General features: G+C 44.5%; 1 protein-coding gene across 1 annotated transcript in view; it reads left to right on the forward strand.

Annotated features, from left to right (window-relative positions):
• TXLNB (taxilin beta) overlaps positions 1-24,440 on the forward strand; it is a 122,679-nt gene that overhangs the window by 13,667 nt on the left and 84,572 nt on the right. The window contains exon 2 of the mRNA XM_066605488.1: positions 1,455-1,891. Within this exon, the coding sequence (XP_066461585.1) occupies positions 1,462-1,891 (430 nt within the window). The 5' untranslated portion in view covers positions 1,455-1,461. The remainder of the gene's footprint in view (positions 1-1,454; positions 1,892-24,440) is intronic.

Consider the following 24,440-nt stretch of genomic DNA (forward strand, 5'->3'; position numbering starts at 1 on the left):
AGCAGGTGCCCAATATCAGCACGGCGATACATGGGGTTCAAAGCAGAAGTGGTTGCTTCAGCCCCTGTGTAGTGGCCAGCACTTGTAATTGTAGTCACAGCTCCCACTGATTTCAGAGAGAGCTGTATCTGCAATTACAAATACTGGCCACTACACTTCCACTCCAACCCCCTGTGGGTACTATTGTATCTTATATCCACCAAAAGTATGGATGGAGACCTAGTGATGGTCTGTATCCGGCAAGTGTATGCCCACAAGCTACTGATTGGCTGCCTGGAGCAAGGTCCTGGCAGTGTGGGGAGTGAGTTTTGCCTTAGAGGGAGGCCCATGTTAAAAGGCCTTAAGTTTGCACTAACTCTTAGACAGTATTAGTAAATCTGATGCATTGCGTGGTATCTCCAATGTATTGCTTGCTCATGGACATTCAATAAAATAAATTATGCAAACAGATAAACAGTTTGGATTGGCTTTCAGTTGGATTAAGTAACACAATCCTGGCATCCTGCCTTCTGGCTTCTGCATTCAGCTGTTATCCAGAGAAAGTGGTCCTTAAGAGTTTATTTCTCCTGCAACAATGCAGGACTAGAATTAAAGCATTACAAGATACCCATTGAAATCAATTGGTCATCCATGTAATTTTCAAGCTGACTTTAGAAGTAACAATTACCACTGAATTCCATATGATCATTGGATCATTAAAGATTTTGCCCTGGGTTGAGAGGGAAAAGTGGGTTAATCACCTAGTGCCCTGTTGCCCTACAGCTGCCGATCCGCTGGCTTAGTGACCCAAGATTGGTGTTCTGCTTCTAAGACCATCCGAAGCACACACCATGGTTAAAGAAGCGATGTGGCTATGTTGGATAACTGGTACAGGTCCCTAGTAATGGGAAGATTAGTGGCTTTATGGGAATAAAGGAGTACGCCAGGCAATATAAAAACCACCCCACTCCAGTCCCAGGCCCAAATTTTGTCCCACAGCCAAGGGGTTGCCTTAACGATATTTGTTATGTTCATTCTACTTTTCGGTTACAGAAATCTGCTCTATTGCTGCAAACCTTTATCATCATTAGAAATGAAGCATTTGTTTACTAATGATTGAAAAAAATACATTGGGGTTCATGTAAATGTGGTTTAAAAAATTTGGCATAATGTCACGAAATCTTCGTGTTTCTGGCCAACTTTAGTCAACTTTGCTTTTCAGGAAAATCTTAATTTTAATTTTTTTTTTCAAGATAGATGCCCTGTGTCACTCCCACTGTTTGTCTTCAACCTTCTTCAAATATCCTGTGTAGTTTCTGCAGTGTGGCAGCCAAAACTGCACCCCATATTTAATAAGTGACCACAAATGTGACTTTACAGACTGTACAGCTACTGCCTGGCATTGAGTGATGTCAATAATATCTGATGATCATTTGGTGTAAACTGAATACTATTATATTCTCTCTGTTCTTCAGGTACAATATGCAGAACAACAATGACAACAATGAGAACAACCATGATAAACTTGATAATCAGCTTTCAGTAAAGGATAACCCAGTGTCCCCTGATCAAAATGGCTTATCAGCGCTTGATGAAGTGTCACCAAAAGTAACTGATCTGCAACCAATTAAAGATGATATGTTTGCACCAACTGAGCATGACATTTCAGAGGAGTTGAGCAAGCAGTTGGAAGACATAATTCAGACTTATGCTTCTTCTGAATCTGCGAGTGTTGAGACTCAAAATGCTGGTTTACCAATCAAGGAAGAACAATTGAATGATGCTGGAGATGCGGAGGATGCAAATGCAGAGGAGCCAAAAGAAGCAGCTTCTTCATCAGATGTCTCATCCGCCAAAGAATCTGCTTCAAATAAAGACCAAAAACTGGATAAGAAAATGCTGAAAGGCTTAGGTATGTGATACATTTTCAGCAATATTTTCTATTGATTCTAACCAAGAATGCATTAGGAAAACTGCCAATGCAATACTGTGTAAACAAACAATTCACGGAATTCATATGGAATATATGTTTTAAGCAGAGGTCTCTACGCTAATTTAGCACAAGAGCCACATATAATTATAACATATTGTAACGTACCCTTTATGTATTGGGATGGTGGCCAGCGCCCCCAAGCCTTAGGCCTCATGTCCACAGGGAAAATCAGGCCTGCACGGATTTCTGTTGCGGATGCACGATAATTGTCTTTTTTTTCATGCGGGAGATCAATTGAGATATGGGCTCTATGAGTTCCTGCACACGTGATCTGCGTTTTAATGGAGCATGCTGTGTTTTTTTTACCACACGTGAAATCCGCAGATCACTTAAAATACCATTTGCAGCTATTTAATTAAGCACGGATGGTCAATGCTTTCCTATGGGATGCAGATTTACGTTTTTCACATGCGGAAGAACTGCGCGGATTTGCTAAATATAATTTCCTCATGGACAAGAGGCCTTACTAGTTTAAACCCAATCAAACCTTGTCTACAAAGTTAAAAGTACAAATTAAAATACTGAATACTTTTTTTTGGAAAGTTTGATAGTGTTTAACAGATTAGCTTTGATTGTGAAAGCCTGTCTCTAAAAATTACCAGAGAAGTATTTTAGTCAGCTAAATTTTAGATGCTAAAATGTAGGTGCTAAATACTTAAAAACAGGTTAATTGTGGATACAATAATAAATAGGTTTTATTGCAGAAGATATTTTTGGGGGAAGCAAGATACCATATTTAACTATCATTCAATAGAAACATGCTCAAGGAGTGCTCTTTTATCTTGTTAACAGCATTAATTACATAGCGGAGAGAATCATGCAATCTCTCAAATAAATGTTAAGCAACAAGGTGCTGCCAATGGATCACACAGTGGACTGCTATTATGCCAGGTATAGCAGATTTTAAATGGGCTATAAATCTGCGATATCGGCCAATCACTGTTGGAGCTCCGTTGGTTGCACAAGCAAGTACATTTGTTAAAGGGATGTTTTTTTTCTTGTAAAATTCTTCCACTCTTTTGTATATAGAGGAGCCTTTTGTGTCGGTGGTTACATTTCTGGTAAACAACAGTTCCTCCACTACCTCTTCATTCCAATTAATGAAACAAACGTAAGCTAACAGCAATGCTTCATTGTCTCTAACCGTTGACTTGTCAATTTGCATTACAAATTCTGTGCTCTCTAACATGTCCAAAAGCGTTTCTTCCGCATCAGCAGCCATCTAGTCAATTCTTCTTCAAACGGTAAAATAACAAACTGTTCTCCTTCTTTTCCTCTTCTCGTTCTCATAGTTTACCTACAAGTCTATTTTCCATTTTGAGCAACGATTGAAGAAATACCATAACGTGTCAGATCTGTATTGCATAAAAATTTATTTGAACCAAAAATAACAAAGTGTGTCAGCAGCACCAGAAAAACCCAATCTGCGTAGGGCAACCAAATACAACAGCCAGATAAGAGTCCAAACCGCAACCCACAGAAGTCCATGTAATGTAGAAGAAAATCCTGGCACAATGTAGAGGTGCTATATAAAATGTACTCTTTATTCTCCCATCACACAGAGACAGCAACGTTTCAGCCATGAGGGCTTTCTCGAGCTTAGCAACCATATTGACAACATGATCATATATAGTAAATCACATATGCCCAATAATGTCAACCAATTGCAGTGAAGTGGTAATCAGAACCCACCCACTGCCACAAGTGCTGCAAATTATGTGTGTCCATTAAAATATAGACAACCCATGATAAGTACCTGGAGGTCACCATCTCTTCCCTTATCTCATACAGCTCCAGCACGTGTTCAAACCGCAACGCAGAAGCAAAACACCATAGAATGAATAGCCACATACTTCATCAATTCTTGGCAATAATGTATGCACCGGAACTGTGACCCACACATATGAAAAACCGATTAGGTCCCTTCTCCTACACCAATTGTGGCCTGTAGAGATAACTAATCACCCAAGATCACCAGGCATTTAGATACATGATTCAATGTGTGGCCAAACAAACCCATCATACAGCCCAATATACTCTATTTAGTATGTCCCATATCTACATATACTTTTCCTCTTATCAGCCATGTCATGCTGGGCAGGTGACTGTAAGACAGGTGGATATAGTTTATTACTCTGTGTTATCAGCCATGTCAGGCTAGGGAAGGTGACTGTAGGAGAGGTGAGTACAGGCTATTGCTCCCTGTTATCAGCCATGTCAGGTTGGGGAAGGTGACTCTAGGAGAGGTGAGTACAGTCTATTACTCTTAGTTATCTGCCATGTCATGCTGGGGGGAGGTAACTGTAGGACAGGTGAGTACAGTCTATTACTCCCTGTTATCACCGATGTCAGGCTGGGGGAGGAGACTGTAGGAGAGGCAAGTATAATCTATTACTCTCTGTTAACAGCCATGTCAGGGTGAGGGAGGGGACTGTAGAACAGGTGAGCACAGTTTGTTATTCTCTGTTATCAGCCATGTCAGGCTGGGGAGGGGACTGTAGGACAGGTGAGAATACACAGGGATTTTTCTAACCCTTTCCAACCCCAGGTTGATGATTACCAATACAGTAATCCCAAGTGGATTGTAGATTTAGTGATGGAGAAATCATTCTCTCACACTCTGAGGGATCCCAATAGGCTTAGCCATTCAGACCTGCACAGTGAATCATCACATCATGTTCTAGACCATATATTATGTAGGTAAAGTATAAGTGGCGAGAGCATCGATAACAAACAAGCCAAGAATGATGCAGTCGTATTTTATTATCACACATATGTCCAATGAAAATGAACAAAGTATAATAAATTCATGTCTGTGTATATTATTTATCCACTCTGTATATAATTTTTCAAGGTTCCTGAGGGAAAAAGAGATGATGGAACCTCCCGGCACACACATCTGTAAATAAACAACAGACATAGATGAATATACATAAATCCAGTACCATAATACACGCAACAGTAAAACATAGAAAACACACATACATATGTGATAAAACCGGTAAAAAATATATCCTACCCTACTCTGACATGTCTGATAGTACAGATTAAACATGTGACACTTAGGCATATTCGAGGTTTAACCCATTGGGATGCATCGTATCTAGTTTATAAATCCATTTAAGCTCACGTTTTTTCAGAAGTGCACATCGATCCCCACCCCTTGGCAATACCGGGACTTGATCGATCACTCTGTACCTAAACTGGCTAATTGTGTGGGGTTTTTTCCACAAAATGTCTGGAAATCGGTACCTCCACATTCCCAGTCCTAAAGGTGCTCTTGTGCTCCACCATTCGCAACCGCACCTCCATGGTGGTCTTATCCACATAGCCTAGACCACACGAACAGGTGATGAGGTAGATCATGAATGATGAAGCACAAGTATAGCACCCCTGAATGTGGTACATATTGCCCCGTAATGGGTGGGAAAACCGGTCTCCCTGCACCAGGAGCCCCACAGGCAGGGGAAGCTCCCTCTTTTGACCGGTGCCAGTGTGGACTGTATCTGAGTTTTTGTATTATAGAATGAATGGACCACCCTATCTCCAATAGTCTTACCCCTTCTGTATGCCATTATTGGAGCACTTTTAAACTCTGGAACCTCCAAACAGCTTTCTTTCAGTAATGGCTGGCATTACCAAAGGTAGAAACAAACGGAATTCTTATCAGGTCTTTTTGTTTAGCATTAGGTCTCAAGAGGCCACTCTGGGTCAAGGATTTGACCCTGGCCTCTGCATCCATAATCAATTGTTTCGGATAACCCCTCTTTTCAAATTTATCACACATTTAACGGAGCATCTGATCTATGTTATCATCATGTGTGATACGTCTAACGCGTAACAATTGAGATTTTTTTCATTGACCTTGGATGATACAGTCACACAGCAAAAGGCTGTTGCTATCAGTTGCCTTGACGAAAAAATCTGTCTGTACCAATGTACCCTTTTTCTTCACCAAAACATCCAAAAACTGCATCTCAAGTCGAATGAGACAGTGTAAATTGGAGTTCTGGATAAATAAAATTCAGAAAGGCATGGAACCCCTCAAGCTCAGCAAGGGTCCCATCCTACAAAACAAAAATATCGTTTATGTATCACCACCAGCATCTAATAAAAGGTCTGAAAGCAGATACATAGACGAACCTCTCCTTGAAATCACGCACATAGATTTTGGCATAACTGGCCACCATATTGGACACCATCGTTGTGCCCTGCCGCTGATGGGAGTACACCCCCCCAAACACAAAGTAATTGTTCATGAGGATGTACTCCAGCAGTGACAGGGCTATTCATTCTATGATGTTTTGCTTCTGCGTGGCAATTTGAACACATGCTGGAGCTGTATGAGATGAGGGAAGAGATGGTGACCTCCAGATACTTATCATGGGTTGTCTACATTTAAATGGACACACATAATTTGCAGCACTTGTGGCAGTGGGTGGACTCTGATTACCACTTTACTGCAATTGTCTGACACTAATTATTGGGCATATGTAATTTATCATATATGATCATGTTGTCAATATGGTTGCTAAACTCACGGCCAAAATGTTGGTGTCTCTGTGTGATGGGAGAATAAAGAGTACATTTTATATAGCATCTTTACATGCTGCCAGGATTTTCTTCTTCTTAAAAACTGTGTCATTAATCAAAGGAATCGATTTCACCATGGCACATGCGTTTGGCCCCAGCATAGTATTGGTAATCTCTTTAACTGCGGGTACCACAAGTGTTTCCCCAATAGTATGTGATTTGCCACATTGCGCTATTAATGAAGAGACAAGGAGGAAGCAAGGAGGCCTTTGTCAGCATAGCAGATTTTCCAAATAGCTTGCCTACAGTGCTGCGATTCTCAAACTTTGACTTTAAACTTTGGAAAAATACAAATACAAATTGTCTGAATGCATTTTTGCAAGGTGATCACTCAGTCTCGAAGGCTTTATAGCTTCCTTCAAAAAGGATTAGGTTGTGCTGTAGGTTATCCAGTGTAATGAAGTGTGATTGATCTGGGGTTATAAAAGTCATACATTATATGATAGAGGCGCACACGCTGCATGCAACTCTCATTACATGTAAGTGATTCATATGGAAATAATTGCCTTGGTTTTGGATTTCACCAATTGTTTTCAGACGGATGATCAATGAAAACCGAGGTATCACTACTAATTTTTGAAAAATGTAGTTACTAGAAGAAAAAACAAAATCAGCAAAGCAAACACAGAATGCCCCCCTACCATTCCCGTTATGTTCCAACGCCCCCCCTGCCATACCTTTTCGTTCCACCACTCCTTGAGAAGTAAAAATGCCCCCCAGGGGGCAATAGTGCCCAGGTTAAGAACCACTGGACTAGGCGATGCTCTCTGAGCTAAATGTTTCAGCAGCAGCTCTACAAGTCTCTCTGGCAGTTTCAGTTTGTTAAAGGCTATAGACACCTTCAGAGTGGCAATCTTTTGAATTTTAAATGCTTTTATTTTGATTGACAATCATTTTTGCAATAGCTTTAATGAAACATTTTGCGCAGTTTGTCTTATGCATCTTTTACGTATCACTGTATATAGGAACTGCAATGTAAAGGTCCCTATACATGGGCAGATTATGCTAACAACCGCTGACCGAAAATGAGCACACTGGTCAGTGCTCATTCCCTCTGTGTACATGGGCACATTATTTGCTTTAAGGCTTATGCCCTTGAGCATATGTGTAAAACACTGTGGGTCTCCCCACAGACTTTTAACCATTTTGCAGCCATACATTCTACTGGCACATGCACACAGACATGCACAGAGTGACTCTTTTTTTCAAATTCCCTGTTCTATTTTAGAGCGAGGATGCATATTAAAAACACTGACAATGTATTGCATATGGACAGCATATACAAATGTATAGAGAATGCTGCGATTTATTTCTCTTGCATATCGATATGCAGTGTCTACACGCTGGTGTCCATGAACCAATGAAAATCGATTGACTTTCATTGACTCCATTCACCACGTATCACATGTCCATAAAATGCACGCGTAATACTCTGTGAAAACACGGTTGTGGACCTGAGCCTTACTGGGACAGCTGATAGTTAACACGATTGTTCATCCCCATACAGCAGTCATTGATTGGCTGCACATCTCCTGGTTTACATGTGGTTTACACATTTTTATGCTCACATAAATTACATAATCAGCCAATTATTAAGCATGCTTGCTTCTTCATTGGGTGATCGCTCTACCTTCTACCTAGTCTTAGGAATGTTTAGCCCCGATAATTGTCCTATGTAAAATGACCTTTAGTCTTAATTGGAGATCCAATAATGTCATGGACTGGGTATTAGTGTAGTATGTCGCCACCGAAAGTTTGGGTTGGTCGGGCTGACCTACAGGTAATGACCAGGTCACGTCCAAAGCTGACAAAAGCTCCTGAGTGGAGACAGTCTACACTAATCCTCCCTCCCCCCTTGTATATTCCAGGTTTGTCATCTTTTTTTCCTTCTCTAAGTACACAAACATGTTATAAAGCAGAAATTAAAGCCGCTGCCAGTGCAGGGTGATGCTTTCCTCTTGTACTATTTCTGGCGCTGCTGTCCCTCTCCCGCTGGGGCCTCACTTCCCTCCAGGATAGCAGCACCCGGCTATGGCTCGGGGTCACCTCGCATCTGTGACTCCTCACGGATAGCATAGAGCAGAGCACTACGGGGGAACGGCGGCTGCATGGGCGGACAGCATGGAGCAAAGCACTGAGGGGATGGCAGATGAACACGCGGACAGTATGGAGCAGAGCACTGCAGCGGGATGATGGCTGCACTTGCACACATCACGGGTCAAAGCACTCCTTGTGGCTGCTCCATGTAGGCATGTGGGCGTGTCAGCTCATGGAATCTGGGAAGGTCTGTATGCGGGAGCCAATTGGGAGCTTTTGGGTGTTGCCTGTAGCTGAGCCTGGCCAACCCATACCTTCGGTGGAGACATACTACACTAATACTGATGGACTGATAGCATAGGGAACTTTTACACGGAACGACTATCATTAAAAAAAATTATTAAAAATCGCTGTGTCATTCGAATTTGAACAATAATAATTTAGTGTAAACACGGCAAACGATTGAACGATAATTAGTTTGGTTATCATTCATTTTGTACGAGCCTTTAAATCATTGTGGCTTATTAAACACCAATCATTCAGTAATTCTCATTCATGGTACAGTGAACTGAATGAAAGAACGATATTGTAAAAAATAAATATATGGATTTATTTCTTATCTTTACACTGAACACCCGAGCAAACAAGCAAACTGTGTCATTCAGCCCTGATGTCTAGTGTGCTGGCTGCACTTTGTTATCAGCTAATTTATGATGACAACAAAAATAGCTCTCCTATGGAGGCTTAGGGTTCTTTTACATGGGCCAACTATGAGCTGCATCCAGCGCTGCAGCCCGCTGAAATCCTGGTGATTGTTGTGATGTCCCTTGTAAACTGTGTGTCACAGTTATCACCGGGACTGCAGTGGGCTGCAGCGCTATATACTGGGGGCGAGATAGAAAACTGGAATACAAAACAGCAGATGGATGACTAAGCAGCTGGCTTTAAATATATGTAGCCCTTCCCACTTGCCAGAGGACATGACTAGTCCTCTCTAATTAACCCATTTGAATGGTTTAAACTATCACTAGGAACTTGATTTTCCTTTTATTCAAACAAAAATCAATTGTCCCCCCCAAATGACAATTTCAGTAAATAGGACTCATTAAAAACAATTTAAAAAGCTCACCTTTATTACAACAGTTCTCAATTGATAACTGTATTATTAATACAGAAAATAATGTAGTTTCAGCAAAAACCAGAGAGATCTCACCTTCTAAGAGTAGAGACGTCACAGGAGATGCTGGGAGATCAGGCAAATCTGAAAGTGCCTGCCTGACTTCCTTTAAGACATTGGCTAACTAACACAAGATTTTTTTATTGCCTCCAATTTATTAATCTTGTCATTTTCGTGGTCAGGAATTGATTGATTTTTTTAAATGAAATGTAATTCGAGTTCCTAGTTATAGGTTCTCTTTAAGGAAAATTATTTCCTTGACAGGAAGTTAGAGGAGTTTTCCAACTCTAAAAAAATTGATGACTTATCCTCAGGATAGGTTATCAATAGCTGATTGGTGTGGGTTCAGAGAAGGGCGCAGATATGCAGTGGCCTGGCATATTATTGCAGGCACAGCTCCCATTGAAGAGAATGGGAGCTGTGCCTGCAATATCATGCCGGGCACTGTACAATGTACAAAGCTATAAGTTTCCTGCCTTGTATTCAGTGACAGCAGCCTTGCAAATGGCTGATCAGCAGGGGTCCCGAACAGCAGAACCCATCAATCAGTTATTGCTAACTTAAACTTGAGGATAGCTCATCAATTTTTTAGAGCTGAAGACACCTTAAAGGTGGATTAACCTTTTTAAACCTCGTTATCCAAGGTAATACTTAGAATTGAAAATCAACAAAGCTGATCTTCCGTAATTTAGCTGATTGATAGTAATGTGATAGTGTAGCAAAGCACAATGGGTGGAGGGGGACACTTTTACAGATTTACAGAAGAAGAGCACAACCCTTCCCACACACACAGTGGATGACAACCACAACATTGATCTCTTTGTCAAATTGGTGGTGGAGAACGAATACTTATGGAAGGAAATCTGCTGACTGAATGGAACAATAGAAGATTGACAGCAGAAAAAAGAGTATATAGTCCATCTAGTCGTTTCTTCTTGTGGCTTAGGCCTCATGTCCACGGGGAAAATCAGGCCCGCTACGGATTATTCATGGAGAATCCGCAGCGGGTCCCTCCTGCCCCGCGGACATGAGCGCTTAAAATAAGAATTAACTTACCCGCAGCGGACCGGGCAGATCTTCTCTTCTTCACGGCCAGATCTTCTTTCTTCAGTCGGCAGATGTGCTCGGCACGCCGGCTGCATGCCGCGCGCAAGTGCCGTCCACATCCGCCCGGCCAAAGTAAGGAGATCCGGCCGTGAAGAAGAGAAGAACTGCCCGATCCGCTGCAGGTAAGTTATTCTTATTTTAGGTCTCCCGCGGAACCGGAAGGCTTCCATAGGCTTCAATAGAAGCCTGCGGGAGACCGGCACGAAAATGGAGCATGTCATGTTTTTTTTCATGCTCCATTTTTTTTTTTATTCCATTTTATTGATCATCTGCGGGTATTTATCTACCTGCGGGTAGTCAATGCATCCCTATGGGATGCGAATCCGCATGCGGGTGATCCGCTGCAGATTTTAAATCCTATTTTGCCCGTGGACATGAGGCCTTATACTTCCACTATCCATCATAAACAAATTTGTACCTGGGCTAGTGGGAGGACAGACTAGGCTTTTACGGAGTAGATGAAACAATATCCCTCATCCATCATCTTATTGGCGAAGTGCATTGATACTTTGGGGTGACACTGAGCCACATTCCATGGAATTCATGGAGATTATGAATAATAACCACCTGGGCCTAAGTCAGATCTCTGAGGTCCAGCAGTATTCCCGTAAATTCCTGGATATAAAAATCAGGAAGATTGGGATGACAGATTTGGCTATTTTTCATAAAGAAACTGCAGTTTTTGCTATGGACAAGTTACTTACCACCCAACTGCTTTAAAGAAAGAGATTATCAAAGGGCAGAACCTCAGGCTTAGATACAATTGCTGAAGCCTAGGGCAGTTCAAATGTGTCTCTACAGAACTTCATGGACAGATGCAGGGGAAGGAATACCCAGAAAGAATATTACAATAAACATAGCATCATGCACTGAAAACTTTACCCAGTTTTTATCTCCAAGGAAGAAATTAAAGCAACAGCAAAGTTCACAAGGCTGGCACATTCGACAATGCCAGTGATTGGGTGAAGGAGATTCTACAGAGATCCTGGAACACCTTCCAAGCAGATAGGGATATTGTAGATGTGATGCCTCTTCCCCTTTGGATGGAGAAAAAATCTACGGTATCACATTGTACATTTGGTAGAGGGTTAGACGAAAAGGCGATAACTGGAACAGAGCCTGCCTGGCACATACAAGGGTAAAAACTATAAAAAACATACTAATTCAATAGAAGGAAAAAGGAGATGAAGTGCAGGATAAATGTTCCAATGTAGTAAATGAAAAATACCTGCGCTCATAAGATACTTATATATTGAAAGAAAAACACTTACTATAAAAGGAGGGGGACCTACTTCTAGAAACACCCTCCTTAGAAGTACCAAAAGAGGCTTGAACAAAGGATGACTGTGATGAAAGATGCTTGACAAAGGCATTTGTTGTATCTCCTGTAAGATTTGTTTCATGTGATTGAGTTGGTGTTTCTCTCTATAAGGCGGGGAACTCGATAGACTCATCCTTCATAAAGAATGTAGGTGTACTTATAGGTTGATTTTTTGGAACAATAGGGTCTTAACAAGCAGGTTTCCTTTACCTGTTTGATTTAATTTAGTGTGCTTCTTTTTGCAAGACTGATACTTATTTGATGCTATATCCTTTAGTGTCTTGAATTGGGGGTATGGAAAGCAGTGTCATTTTATTGAATGATTTTCTAACACTGAGGGCAAGCTTTTATACTTGATTAAAAGATACAAGTTGTGGCTAACCCTGTCAACATGTTTTGCCATACAGATGGACTTTTCTTTAGCTTGATTTTTTATGCAATGTGATATCACGGTCTGCTGTGTTATCAGCGTGGTTTATTTACACGTTAATTGCTTTACAATAGCTGTTGTATAAAAATAAGTAAACAATAGCTTTTTAATGGGCTAGAACAAGATAACTTTCTGCACCGTACTATCGTGATTAAGTAAAAATTTGCTGCATTTGTATACCAGCACCTGACCACCTTTACCCTGATGATGCGGCTATATTCTGAAACATCTTGTGGGAGCTAGTAAGGACTTTAATATTGTGTGTGATTCGTCTGAACTGCAAAACGAATAACACAATGTTTGTCTGCATCATATGATTGTTTATTGACATTGGACTAATATACAACAAACATGTACCAGAGCCCTTTGGAGGTGCGGAGGGGTGCTGTGTTTGTAGATAATTGAGTTACAGTGCATTACACAGATAATACAGTGTATGTGTATTGGCACTTAATCTGTATACAGTGCACTGTACAAATTAATTACTATGACCCAAAACACACACTTTGCGATTGCATTGCGGGGTGATGATGTGTGGCAAAAAGAGCCCCTCTTACTGTCATCTGCTTACATGCTGCAGTTACTATTGATTGCAGTATGTAAGGGGTTAAATTTCCAGGATCTGAGGTTTCTCCACTACTGGCTGTTAGAGCAAGATTCTGGTTGTCAGTAGTCAGCCAAGCCACTGCCTTAAAAAAAATGTATGTGCAGATTTAAAGCCTATTAGTGAGGTCAGTAAAAGGCTATTGCGGTCTTTAACAGGTTAATATTTTGCCTGACTTTAGGAGTTTTTATAATTATTTCTATAACAACAGTTATATCTTACAATAGTGAATAATTGGGTGGATTAATGGGGTATTGACTGCCTAATTGACCTTTCACAGTGGCCGGAGTTGTCCACAGGACAAAGTGCAAATGCGGATTTTGTTGCGTTTTTAACTATGGAATGTATTTTCAGAAACGTCTTGCGGGATTTCTTGCGTTTTATTATGCAGACTTTAATTGCAGAATTACATCTCCTGTATGTTAGAAATCTGCAACAACAATTTAGTTCAATGTCCTTAATTCTGCTGCAGAATGCTTTTCTGCCGTGGAATTTAACCCCTTAACGACCAGCCCATAGTCTTTTTACGTCCTCCCGAAGTGGGCTTTATTCTCTGAGGACGTAAAAACATGTGTCCTGCAGAGAATAAAGCCCCTCGGGCTCTGGACGTGACAGCTCCATGCTGTCGGTGTCCGCAGGTAGCCGACAGCATGGAGCTGTCATCCCGGGCTGCGGGGACCCCCCCCCCCCCCCCCGGCATTGCGCCGATCGCAAAAAAGTAAATAAAAGTGCCCCAAAAGATATATATTCAGCTGCCCTGATGGATCGGATCCATCAGCACAGCTGAAAATTCTCACCTGGCTTGTCGGCGGTGTCCCCCGGAGATCTGGTCCTCCCGGACCCGCCGGCGGCCTTCTGCGCATGCGCGCCAGACGATTACGTCACGCACATGCGCAGAAGCCTGGGAGCCCTCGGCAAATTCAAAACCTCCTGGCTCCCAGCTCCTGAAGGTTGCCGGGAACCAGGAGGTGTTACCGGGGACTGCTATCCATTGGATAGCGGCGATCACAAAAAAGTTTTAAAAGTAAAAAAAAGTGCTAATTTCACCTCCCCTCATGGATCGGATCCATGAGGGGAGGTGAAAATACTCACCCCTGGTCCTCTGCGATGTCCCGATGGTCCGGGACCCGAAGTCCCCCTCTGCGCATGCGCGCCCGATGATTGACATCGGGCGCGTGCACAGAGAAGCTCGAGCCCCGGGAAATTCAAAATCCCTCTGTTCCTGGCTGCCATGTGTAGCCAAGAGCAGAGGGATGTCACTGGGGACATGATCACTGTCATCCAATGGATGACAGTGATCATGTAAAGTAAAATAAAAAGTGTGAAAAAGTAAAAAAAAAAAAAGTTTAAAAAGTTTTTAAAAGTTTTTAAAAAGTTTAAAAAGCGTACGTTTCATCTCCCCTCACGGATCATATCCGTGAGGGAGGATGAAAGTACGCACATAAGGCCCCCAGATTTATCCGCAGACCTTACCCCAGCTTCTGCGCACACGCCCGTCGCCAAAATGGCGGACGTATACGCAAAAGCTGTGGATTGCCAGGATAATTGAAAATCTCCCTGCTCCTGGCTACAAAACACAGCCAAGAGCCTGGAGATTTCAAGGGGAGCTGCGGTGAGCGGTTCCTGGTCATGTGTTCGCCGTTATACAATAGAAAATGGCGATCACGTAAAAGTTTTTTTTAAAATTTGAAGTTTCATCTCCCCTCACCGATGCGATCGGTGAAAGGAGATGAAACTTTTTACCGAAGGCCTCCGTATTTGCACCCCGACGCGATCCTTATCCGTGAACTTACCCGGATTCTGCACATGCGACCGCCGGCAAAACACCGGACACATGCGCAGGAGTCGGGGAGCCCAGGAAAATTAAAATCTCCTTTCTCCCAGCGACCAACGGTCGCCGAGAGCCTGGAGTAGTGACCGGTGGCCTCGTTCAGCGGTCCCCGGTCACATGATAAAAAGGTAGAGATCTACCTTTGGCCGGTCTCACATGACTGGATGGGAATTACGGATTCTGCATGCGTCTGATCCGCAGTAATACGCAGATCAATCGCATTGGATTACACAATTCCGCTCACATTAGTGGGTCGGAATTGTGTAATCCACTCGCAGAAAAGAGAACGCAGCAGGTTCTATTTTACCGCGGATATCCGCAGCATAGAGCCCATTGTGCTCTATGGTCGCGGATATACCCGCAGCCCATACGCAACTACGTTGCATACGGGCTGCGGGTACCTGTGCCATCGCTAAGCGACGGTGCGGGAAATGCAAACAAAAAAAAGGTACTGCGCATGACCGCCTGTGTGAGTAGGCAGTTATGCGCAGTACATTATGCGGCCGTACGCAGGGTCACAGCCGGGCTCACAGATGAGAACCGCTGCGGGCCTCCGCAAGCAGATTCCGCCTACGGCTGCGTGAGCCCGGCGCTATTCAGACCGCTACCTGTAATACGTAATTTACAAGAAGCCCCGGGAACGCTCGCCTTCCTGCAGTTCCAGGAGCAGCTTGTTGAGTGCCTTCTATGTGAGACCGCCGCACCTCATCAAGCTTACGGAGACTCACGGAACGCCATTTTTTACACCCCATACCCGCCACTGAGGTCAAGAAATGACCCCCAAAAAGCATGAGAGGAGGGGGATACCCGGTTTTATTGCCCCATGGGCCCATTCCAGCCTCCGTAATTACCCCTGTCTTCGGAAATACCACACAGTTCACATTATTACTTTTATCTAAGATTTGCGAATGCCAAAAAGGGCGCGGAGTGTGTGGGGGAGGGGAATTTTTAGGGAGTCAATTTTTATTCCGTACAAATAAGCAATGGAGCCTGTGATTTATTCAGTTGTGCCCGGAAATCCAACGGGTGTTCCCTCCTTTATAGGCCTTGCCATGGGTCCTGTAAGTAACTTAGGGTCACAATGGGTATGTTTCTGAACATGGGACAAGTGGGCGTATCCATTTTGGGGTGAAAGTCTTCATTCCTATGTACACTGTACAAAAAAAATCTTTTTAAATTTAAAAAATTGCCAAAAAAATTGAAAATCGGTACTTTTTCCTTCTGCTTTGCTTAGATTCATTCAAATACTGTGGGGTCAAAATACGCAGTGCACCCCTAGATGAATTTGTTAAGGGGTCTAGTTTTCAAATGGGGTCATTTGTGGGGGTTCTTTATAGTTTTGGCCACTCAATGGCTCAATAAGTGGGCAATGGGGCCTGGAATTTATTCAGTTGCACCCTGAAATCCAACGGGTATCCCTTTTTATTGTAGGCCTAGCCATGTGTCCTGTAAGTCTATTAGGGCCACAATGGGTATGTTTCTGAACACGGGACAAATAGGGGTATCCGTTTTTGGGTGAAAGTCGTCATTTATATGTGTGCTGTACAAAAAAACCTATTTTTAAATTGACGCAATAGCCCAAAAAATGAAAATCGTAATTTTTTCTTACTGCTTTGCTTAGATCTATTCAAAAATTGTAGGGTTAAAATACACAGTACACCCCTAGATAAATTCGTAAAGGGTCTAGTTTTCAAAATGGGGTCACTTGTGGCGGTTCTCTATGGTTTTGGGCGCTCAAGAACTCTACAAGTGGGCAATGGGGCCTAAATGGACTTCAAGCAAAATCTATGTTCTGAAAGCTACCGATTACTCCTTTCATTTTGGGCCCCGTTGTGCATGCGGACATAAGATTAGGGCCACAAGGGGTATATTTCTGAAAACACCACAAATAGGGGTATCCATTTTGGTGTGCAAGTCTTCCTTCATATGTGTGCTGTACATAAAAAGCTGTTTTTAAAATGACAGAATTGCCAAAAAAACGAAAATCCTAATTTTTTCCTTTTGCTTTGCTTGAATTTATTCAAAAACTGTGGGGACAGAATACACAGTAAACCCCTAGATAAATTTGTGGGGGTTCTCTATGGTTTGGTGCACTCAAGAACTCTACAAGTGGGCAATGGGTCCTAAAAGGACTTCAAGCAAAATCTATGTTCTGAAAGCCACTGACTACTCCTTTCATTTTGGGCCCTGTTGTGCATCCAGACATAAGATTAGGGCCACAATGCGTATGTTTCTGAACATGGGACAAACAAGGGTATCCATTTTTGGGTGCAAGTCTTCCTTCATATGTGTGCTGTACATAAAAAGCTGTTTTTAAAATGACAGAATTGCCAAAAAAACGAAAATCCTAATTTTTTCCTTTTGCTTGGCTTAAATTCATTCAAAAACTGTGGGGTCAAAATATGCAGTACACACCTAGATAAATTCCTTAAGGGGTCTAGTTTTCAAAATGGGGTCATTTGTGGGTGTTTTCTATGGTTTTGGGCGCTCAAGAACTCTACAAGTGGGCAATGGGGCCTAAAAGGACTTCAAGCAAAATTTCTGTTCTGAAAGACACTGACTACTCCTTTCGTTTTGGGCCCCGTTGTGGACTCAGATATAATATGAGGGCCACAATGGGTATATTTCTGAACACGGGAGAAACAGGGGTATCCATTTTGGGGTGTAAATCCTCATTTTCATGTAAACTATACGAAAAAAATATGTCTTTAAAATGATAGATTTGCAAAAATATGAAATTTTACTTTTTCTCCTCTAAATTGAATTAATTCTTGAAAAAAAACAGTGGGGTCAAAATACTCATGACACCCCTCAGTGAATACACTAAGGAGTGTAGTTTTTAAAATGGGGTAATTTGTGGGGGTATCTATTATTCTGACACTCATGAGCCTTTCCAATCTTGGCTTGGTGCAGGAAAACAAAGTGTTTCTCAAAATGCTAAAAAGTAATGTTAAATTTGTACGTCTCCTAAATGGTTAATAAAAAATGAAAGTCTTTCCAATGTGCGCCCAAAATAAAGTAAACGGGTGGAAATATAAATCTTAGCAAAAATTTCTATATTATGTTTGCACATATTTAAGATATTGCAGTTGGAAATGTGAAAAAATGACGATTTTTTCAAAATTTTCCCAATTTTGGCGCTTTTAATAAATAAACACAAATTCTATCGGTCTATTTTTTCCGCCTAAATTAAGTACAACATGTGGCGAAAAAACAATGTCAGAATCGCTTGGATATGCAAAACCTTTCTGGTGTTTTTCAATATTAAAGTGACACATGTCAGATTTGCAAAATTTGGCCTGGTCATTAAGGCGCAAACAGGCTTGGTCACTAAGGGGTTAAGTTGCAGTTTTGAAATAAAGACGCACACATTTGAACAGGTGCGGAGATCAAGCCCTATAGGGATAACATCGTGACGCAGAAATATCCGCGCTGACTTATTCCGCCCCGTGTGAAAGATCAAATACTATTGTTCCAACCCTAACCACCCAGCATCATAGGATCAAGATATTTGTATGTGAGTTAAACAGAGTGCAATGTATCAGTTTCATACAGTGTTATGTGAATCGCTCCTTATTAGAAATGAGCGAGCGTACTCGTCCGAGCTTGATACTCATTCGAGTATTAGGGTGTTCGAGATGCTCGTTACTCGAGACGAGCACCACGCGATGTTTGAGTTACTTTCACTTTCATCTCTGAGAAATTTGCGCGCTTTTCTGGCCAATAGAAAGACAGGGAAGGCATTACAACTTCCTCCTGTGATGTTCCAGCCCTATACCACCCCCCTGCAGTGAGTGGCTGGGGAGATCAGATGACACCCGAGTATTTAAATCTGCCCCGCCCGCGGCTCGCCACAGATGCATTCTGACAGAGATCAGGGAAAGTGCTGCTGATGCTGCTGCTGCTATAGGGAGAGTGTTAGCTGTTATTTTAGTCTTCAAGAACCCCAACGGTCCTTCTTAGGGCCACATCTGACCGTGTGAAGTACTGTTGAGGCTGCTTTTAGCAGTGTTGCACAATTTTTTTTTTTTTTGTATATCGGGCGTGCAGACCATAGCGTTCTCAGTCTGCAGTCATTTTACTCAGTATAGGGGCAGTACTGGTGAGGCAGGATAGTGGGAAAGGTGAAAGAGATATACTGTCTATATAGGCAGTGGGCTTTTTCCCAAAAAGTTCAAAAATACAATATTAGGCCTGCCTGTCACTGCCTTCAGTTTACTGCGTCTCTGCTGGGGGTAGTAGTTGTTGAATTAATACGCAGCCTTGTGCATAATTGTTGCCTGCCTCTGCAGTGCGCTACGTACGCGAAGTCAGCCTCCAACAGGGAAATCGAAATACAGACTATATCACAGGCACTGTGGTTGTTCACAAAAACTTCCACAAAAATACAATATTAGGCCTGCCTGTCACTGCCTTCAGTTTACTGCGTCTCTGCTGGGGGTAGTAGTTGTTGAATTAATACCCAGCCTTGCGCATAATTGTTACCTGCCTCTGCAGTGTGTTACGTACGCGAAGTCAGCCTCCAACCACAGGCCAATAAGCGGCACATTTAATTACAGCGTTCTGTTTCTGCTAATCTCGTAAAAAACACCATGCTGAGGGGTAGGGGTAGGCCTAGAGGACGTGGACGGGGGCAAGGACACAGAGGCCCAAGTCAGGGTGTGGGCACAGGCCGAGCTCCTGGTCCAGGTGTATCGCAGCCGACTGCTGCGGGATTAGGAGAGAGGCAAGTTTCTGGGGTCCCCAGATTCATCTCACAATTAATGGGTCCACGCGGTAGACCTTTATTAGAAAATGAGCAGTGTGAGCAGGTCCTGTCGTGGATGTTAGAAAGTGCATCCAGCAATCTATCGACCACACAGTCTTCTAAGCTGTCCACAGCTGCAACTCTGAATCCTCTGGCTGCTGCTCCTCCTTCCTCCCAGCCTCCTCACTCCATGAAAATGACACATTTTGAGGAGCAGGCAGACTCCCAGGAACTGTTCTCGGGCCCCTGCCCAGATTGGGCAGCAATCGTTCCTCTCCCACCAGAGGAGTTTATCGTAACCGATGCCCAACCTTTGGAAAGTTCCCGGGTTCCGGGGGATGAGGCTGGGGACTTTCGGCAACTGTCTCAAGAGCTTTCAGTGGGTGAGGAGGACGATGACAATGAGACACAGTTGTCTATCAGTGAGGTAGTAGTAAGGGCAGTAAGTCCCAGGGAGGAGCGCACAGAGGATTCGGAGGAAGAGCCGCTGGACGATGAGGTGACTGACCCCACCTGGTGTGATAAGCCAACTGTGGACCGGTCTTCAGAGGGGGAGGCAATTGTAGCCACAGCACAGGTTGGAAGAGGCAGTGGGGTGGCCAGGAGTAGAGGCAGGGCCAGACCGAATAATCCACCAACTGTTTCCCAAAGCTCCCCCTCGCGCCATGCCACCCTGCAGAGGCCGAGGTGCTCAAAGGTGTGGTAGCTTTTCACTGAGAGTGCAGACGACTGATGAACTGTGGTGTGCAAGGTTTGTCGCGACAAGATCAGCCGGGGAGCCACCACCACCAGCCTCACCACCACCAGCATGCGCAGGCATATGATGGCCAAGCACCCCACAAGGTGGGATGAAGGCCGTTCCCCGCCTCCGGTTTGCACCACTGCCTCTCCCCCTGTGCCCCAACCTGCCACTGAGATCCAACCCCACTCTCAGGACACAGGCACGACCGTCTCCCGGCCTGCACCCACACGCTCACCTCCGCTGTCCTCGGCCCCATCCAGCAATGTCTCTCAGCGCAGCATCCAGCCGTCGCTAGCGCAACTGTTTGAGAGCAAGCGCAAGTACGCCGCCATGCACCCGCACGCTCAAGCATTAAACGTGCACATAGCCAAATTGATCAGCCTGGAAATGCGTGGAAACGGAGGCTTTCAAAAACATGATGGCGGCGGCGGCCCCGCGCTACTCGGTTCCCAGTCGCCACTACTTTTCCCGATGTGCCGTCCCAGCCCTGCATGACCACGTCTCCCGCAACATTGTACGCGCCCTCACCAATGCGGTTACTGCCAAGGTCCACTTAACAACGGACACGTGGACAAGCACAGGCGGGCAGGGCCACTATATCTCCCTGACGGCACATTGGGTGAATTTAGTGGAGGCTGGGACCGAGTCAGAGTCTGGGACCGCTCACGTCCTACCCACCCCCAGAATTGCGGGCCCCAGCTCGGTGGTGGTATCTGCGGCGGTGTATGTTTTCTCCACTAAACCACCCTCCTCCTCCTCCTACGCAACCTCTGTCTCGCAATCAAGATGTGTCAGCAGCAGCACGTCGCCACCAGTCGGTGTCGCGCGGGGTGGCAGTACAGTGGTGGGCAAGCGCCAGCAGGCCGTGCTGAAACTACTCAGCTTAGGAGAGAAGAGGCACACGGCCAATGAACTACTGCAGGGTTTGACAGAGCAGATCGACCGCTGGCTTTCGCCGCTGAGCCTCCAACCGGGCACGGTCGTGTGTGACAATGGCCGTAACCTGGTGGCGGCTTTGCAGCTCGGCAGCCTCATGCACGTGCCATGCCTGGCCCACGTCTTTAATTTGATGGTTCAGCTACCCACGCTTGTCAGACCTGCTTGGAAAGGTGCGCCGGCTCAGCGCACATTTCCGCAAGTCCAACACGGACGCTGCCACCCTGCGGACCCTGCAACATCGGTTTAATCTGCCAGTGCACCGACTGCTGTGCGACGTGCCCACACGGTGGAACTCTACGCTCCACATGTTGGCCAGGCTCTATGAGCAGCGTAGAGCTATAGTGGAATACCAACTCCAACATGGGAGGCGTAGTGGGAGTCAGCCTCCTCAATTCTTTACAGAAGAGTGGGCCTGGTTGGCAGACATCTGCCAGGTCCTTGGAAACTTTGAGGAGTCTACCCAGATGGTGAGCGGGGATGCTGCAATCATTAGCGTCACCATTCCTCTGCTATGCCTCTTGAGAAGTTCCCTGCAAAGCATAAAGGCAGACGCTTTGCGCTCGGAAACGGAGGCGGGGGAAGACAGTATGTCGCTGGATAGTCAGAGCACCCTCATGTCTATATCTCAGCGCGCTGAGGAGGAGGAGGAGGAGGAGGAGGAGGTGGAGAAGCATGAGGAGGAGGGGGAAGAGACAGCTTGGCCCACTGCTGAGGGTACCCATGCTGCTTGCCTGTCATCCTTTCAGCGTGTATGGCCTGAGGAGGAGGAGGAGGAGGAGGAGGATCCTGAAAGTGATCTTCCTAGTGAGGACAGCCATGTGTTGCGTACAGGTACACTGGCACACATGGCAGACTTCATGTTAAGATGCCTTTCTCGTGACCCTCGTGTTACACACATTCTGGCCACTACGGATTACTGGGTGTACACACTGCTCGACCCACGGTATAAGGAGAACCTTTCCACTCTCATACCCGAAGAGGAAAGGGGTTCGAGAGTGATGCTATACCACAGGACCCTGGCGGACAAACTGATGGTAAAATTCCCATCCGACAGCGCTAGTGGCAGAAGGCGCAGTTCCGAGGGCCAGATCAGGCAGCATGTACAGCGCAGGCAGGGAACACTCTCCAAGGCCTTTGCCAGCTTTATGGCTCCCCAGCAAGACTGTGTCACCGCTCCCCAGTCAAGGCTGAGTCGGCGAGAGCACTGTAAAAGGATGGTGAGGGAGTACGTAGCCAATCGCACGACCGTCCTCCGTGACGCCTCTGCTCCCTACAACTACTGGGTGTCGAAGCTGGACACGTGGCCTGAACTCGCGCTGTATGCCCTGGAGGTGCTTGCTTGTCCTGCGGCTAGCGTCTTGTCAGAGAGGGTGTTTAGTGCGGCTGGGGGAATCATCACGGAAAAGCGTACCCGCCTGTCAACTGACAGTGCCGACAGGCTTACAATCATAAAGATGAACAAAGCCTGGATTTCCCCAGACTTCTCTTCTCCACCAGCGGACAGCAGCGGTACCTAAACAATACGTAGACTGCACCCGCGGATGGAAGCATCGTTCTCTATCACCATAAAAAACGGGGACCTTTTAGCTTCATCAATCTGTGTATTATATTCATCCTCCTCCTCCTGCTCCTCCTCCTGAAACCTCACGTAATCACGCCGAACGGGCAATTTTTCTTAGGCCCACAAGGCTCAGTCATATGACTTTTGTAAACAATGTTTATACGTTTCAATTCTCATTAAAGCGTTGAAACTTGCACCTGAACCAATTTTTATTTTAACTGGGCTGCCTCCAGGCCTAGTTACAAATTAAGCCACATTAACCAAAGCGATTAATGGGTTTCACCTGCCCTCTTCGTTGGGCATGGGCAATTTTTTTGAGGTACATTAGTACTGTTGGTACACCAATTTTTTGGGGCCATCGCCTACAGTGTAATCCTAGTAATTTTTATGGGCTTCGCCTGCACTCATGGTACAGCAAGGTGTGTGGGGTTGGCCTACACTTTTGCTACATAAATGTAAATGGGGCCTTGTCTATACTGCAACTACTGAAATGTGAAAGAGACTATTATCTCCCTAAACTGCTGCAACGGGAATGCTACTGTGGCCTGTCTTGACTGCTACTACTACTGAAATGGAACTAATACTGTGCTCCCCCTATACTGCTGCTTCGGAATTGTTACTGGGGCCTGTCTTGACTGCTACTATTACTGAAATGGAACTAAGACTGTGCTCCCCCTATACTGCTGCTTCGGAATTGTTACTGGGGCCTGTCTTGACTGCTACTACTACTGAAATGGAGCTAATACTGTTCTCTCCCTATACTGCTGCTTCGGAATTGTTACTGGGGCCTGTCTGGACTGCTACTATTACTGAAATGGAACTAAGACTGTGCTCCCCCTATACTGCTGCTTCGGAATTGTTACTGGGGCCTGTCTTGACTGCTACTACTACTGAAATGGAACTAATACTGTGCTCCCCCTATACTGCTGCTTCGGAATTGTTACTGGGGCCTGTCTTGACTGCTACTATTACTGAAATGGAACTAAGACAGTGCTCCCCCTATACTGCTGCTTCGGAATTGTTACTGGGGCCTGTCTTGACTGCTACTACTACTGAAATGGAACTAAGACTGTGCTCCCCCTATACTGCTGCTTCGGAATTGTTACTGGGGCCTGTCTTTACTGCTACTATTACTGAAATGGAACTAATACTGTGCTCCCCCTATAATGCTGCTAGTGATATGTTACTGGGGCCTGTCCCTAATGCTACCGCTGAAATGTTACTAATTCTGGGCTCTGCCTATACCGCTGCTAATGCTTTGTGACTGGGGTGTGGAAACAGAGGCTTCCCAAAGACATGATGGTGGCGAGGCCATTTTCCACCAACGCGGTTACTGTTAAGGTGCATATAACCACGGATACGTGGAGAGGACACGTAGT

Source organism: Eleutherodactylus coqui, chromosome 1, assembly GCF_035609145.1.
Source record: "Eleutherodactylus coqui strain aEleCoq1 chromosome 1, aEleCoq1.hap1, whole genome shotgun sequence".
Classification (NCBI taxonomy): domain Eukaryota; kingdom Metazoa; phylum Chordata; class Amphibia; order Anura; family Eleutherodactylidae; genus Eleutherodactylus; species Eleutherodactylus coqui.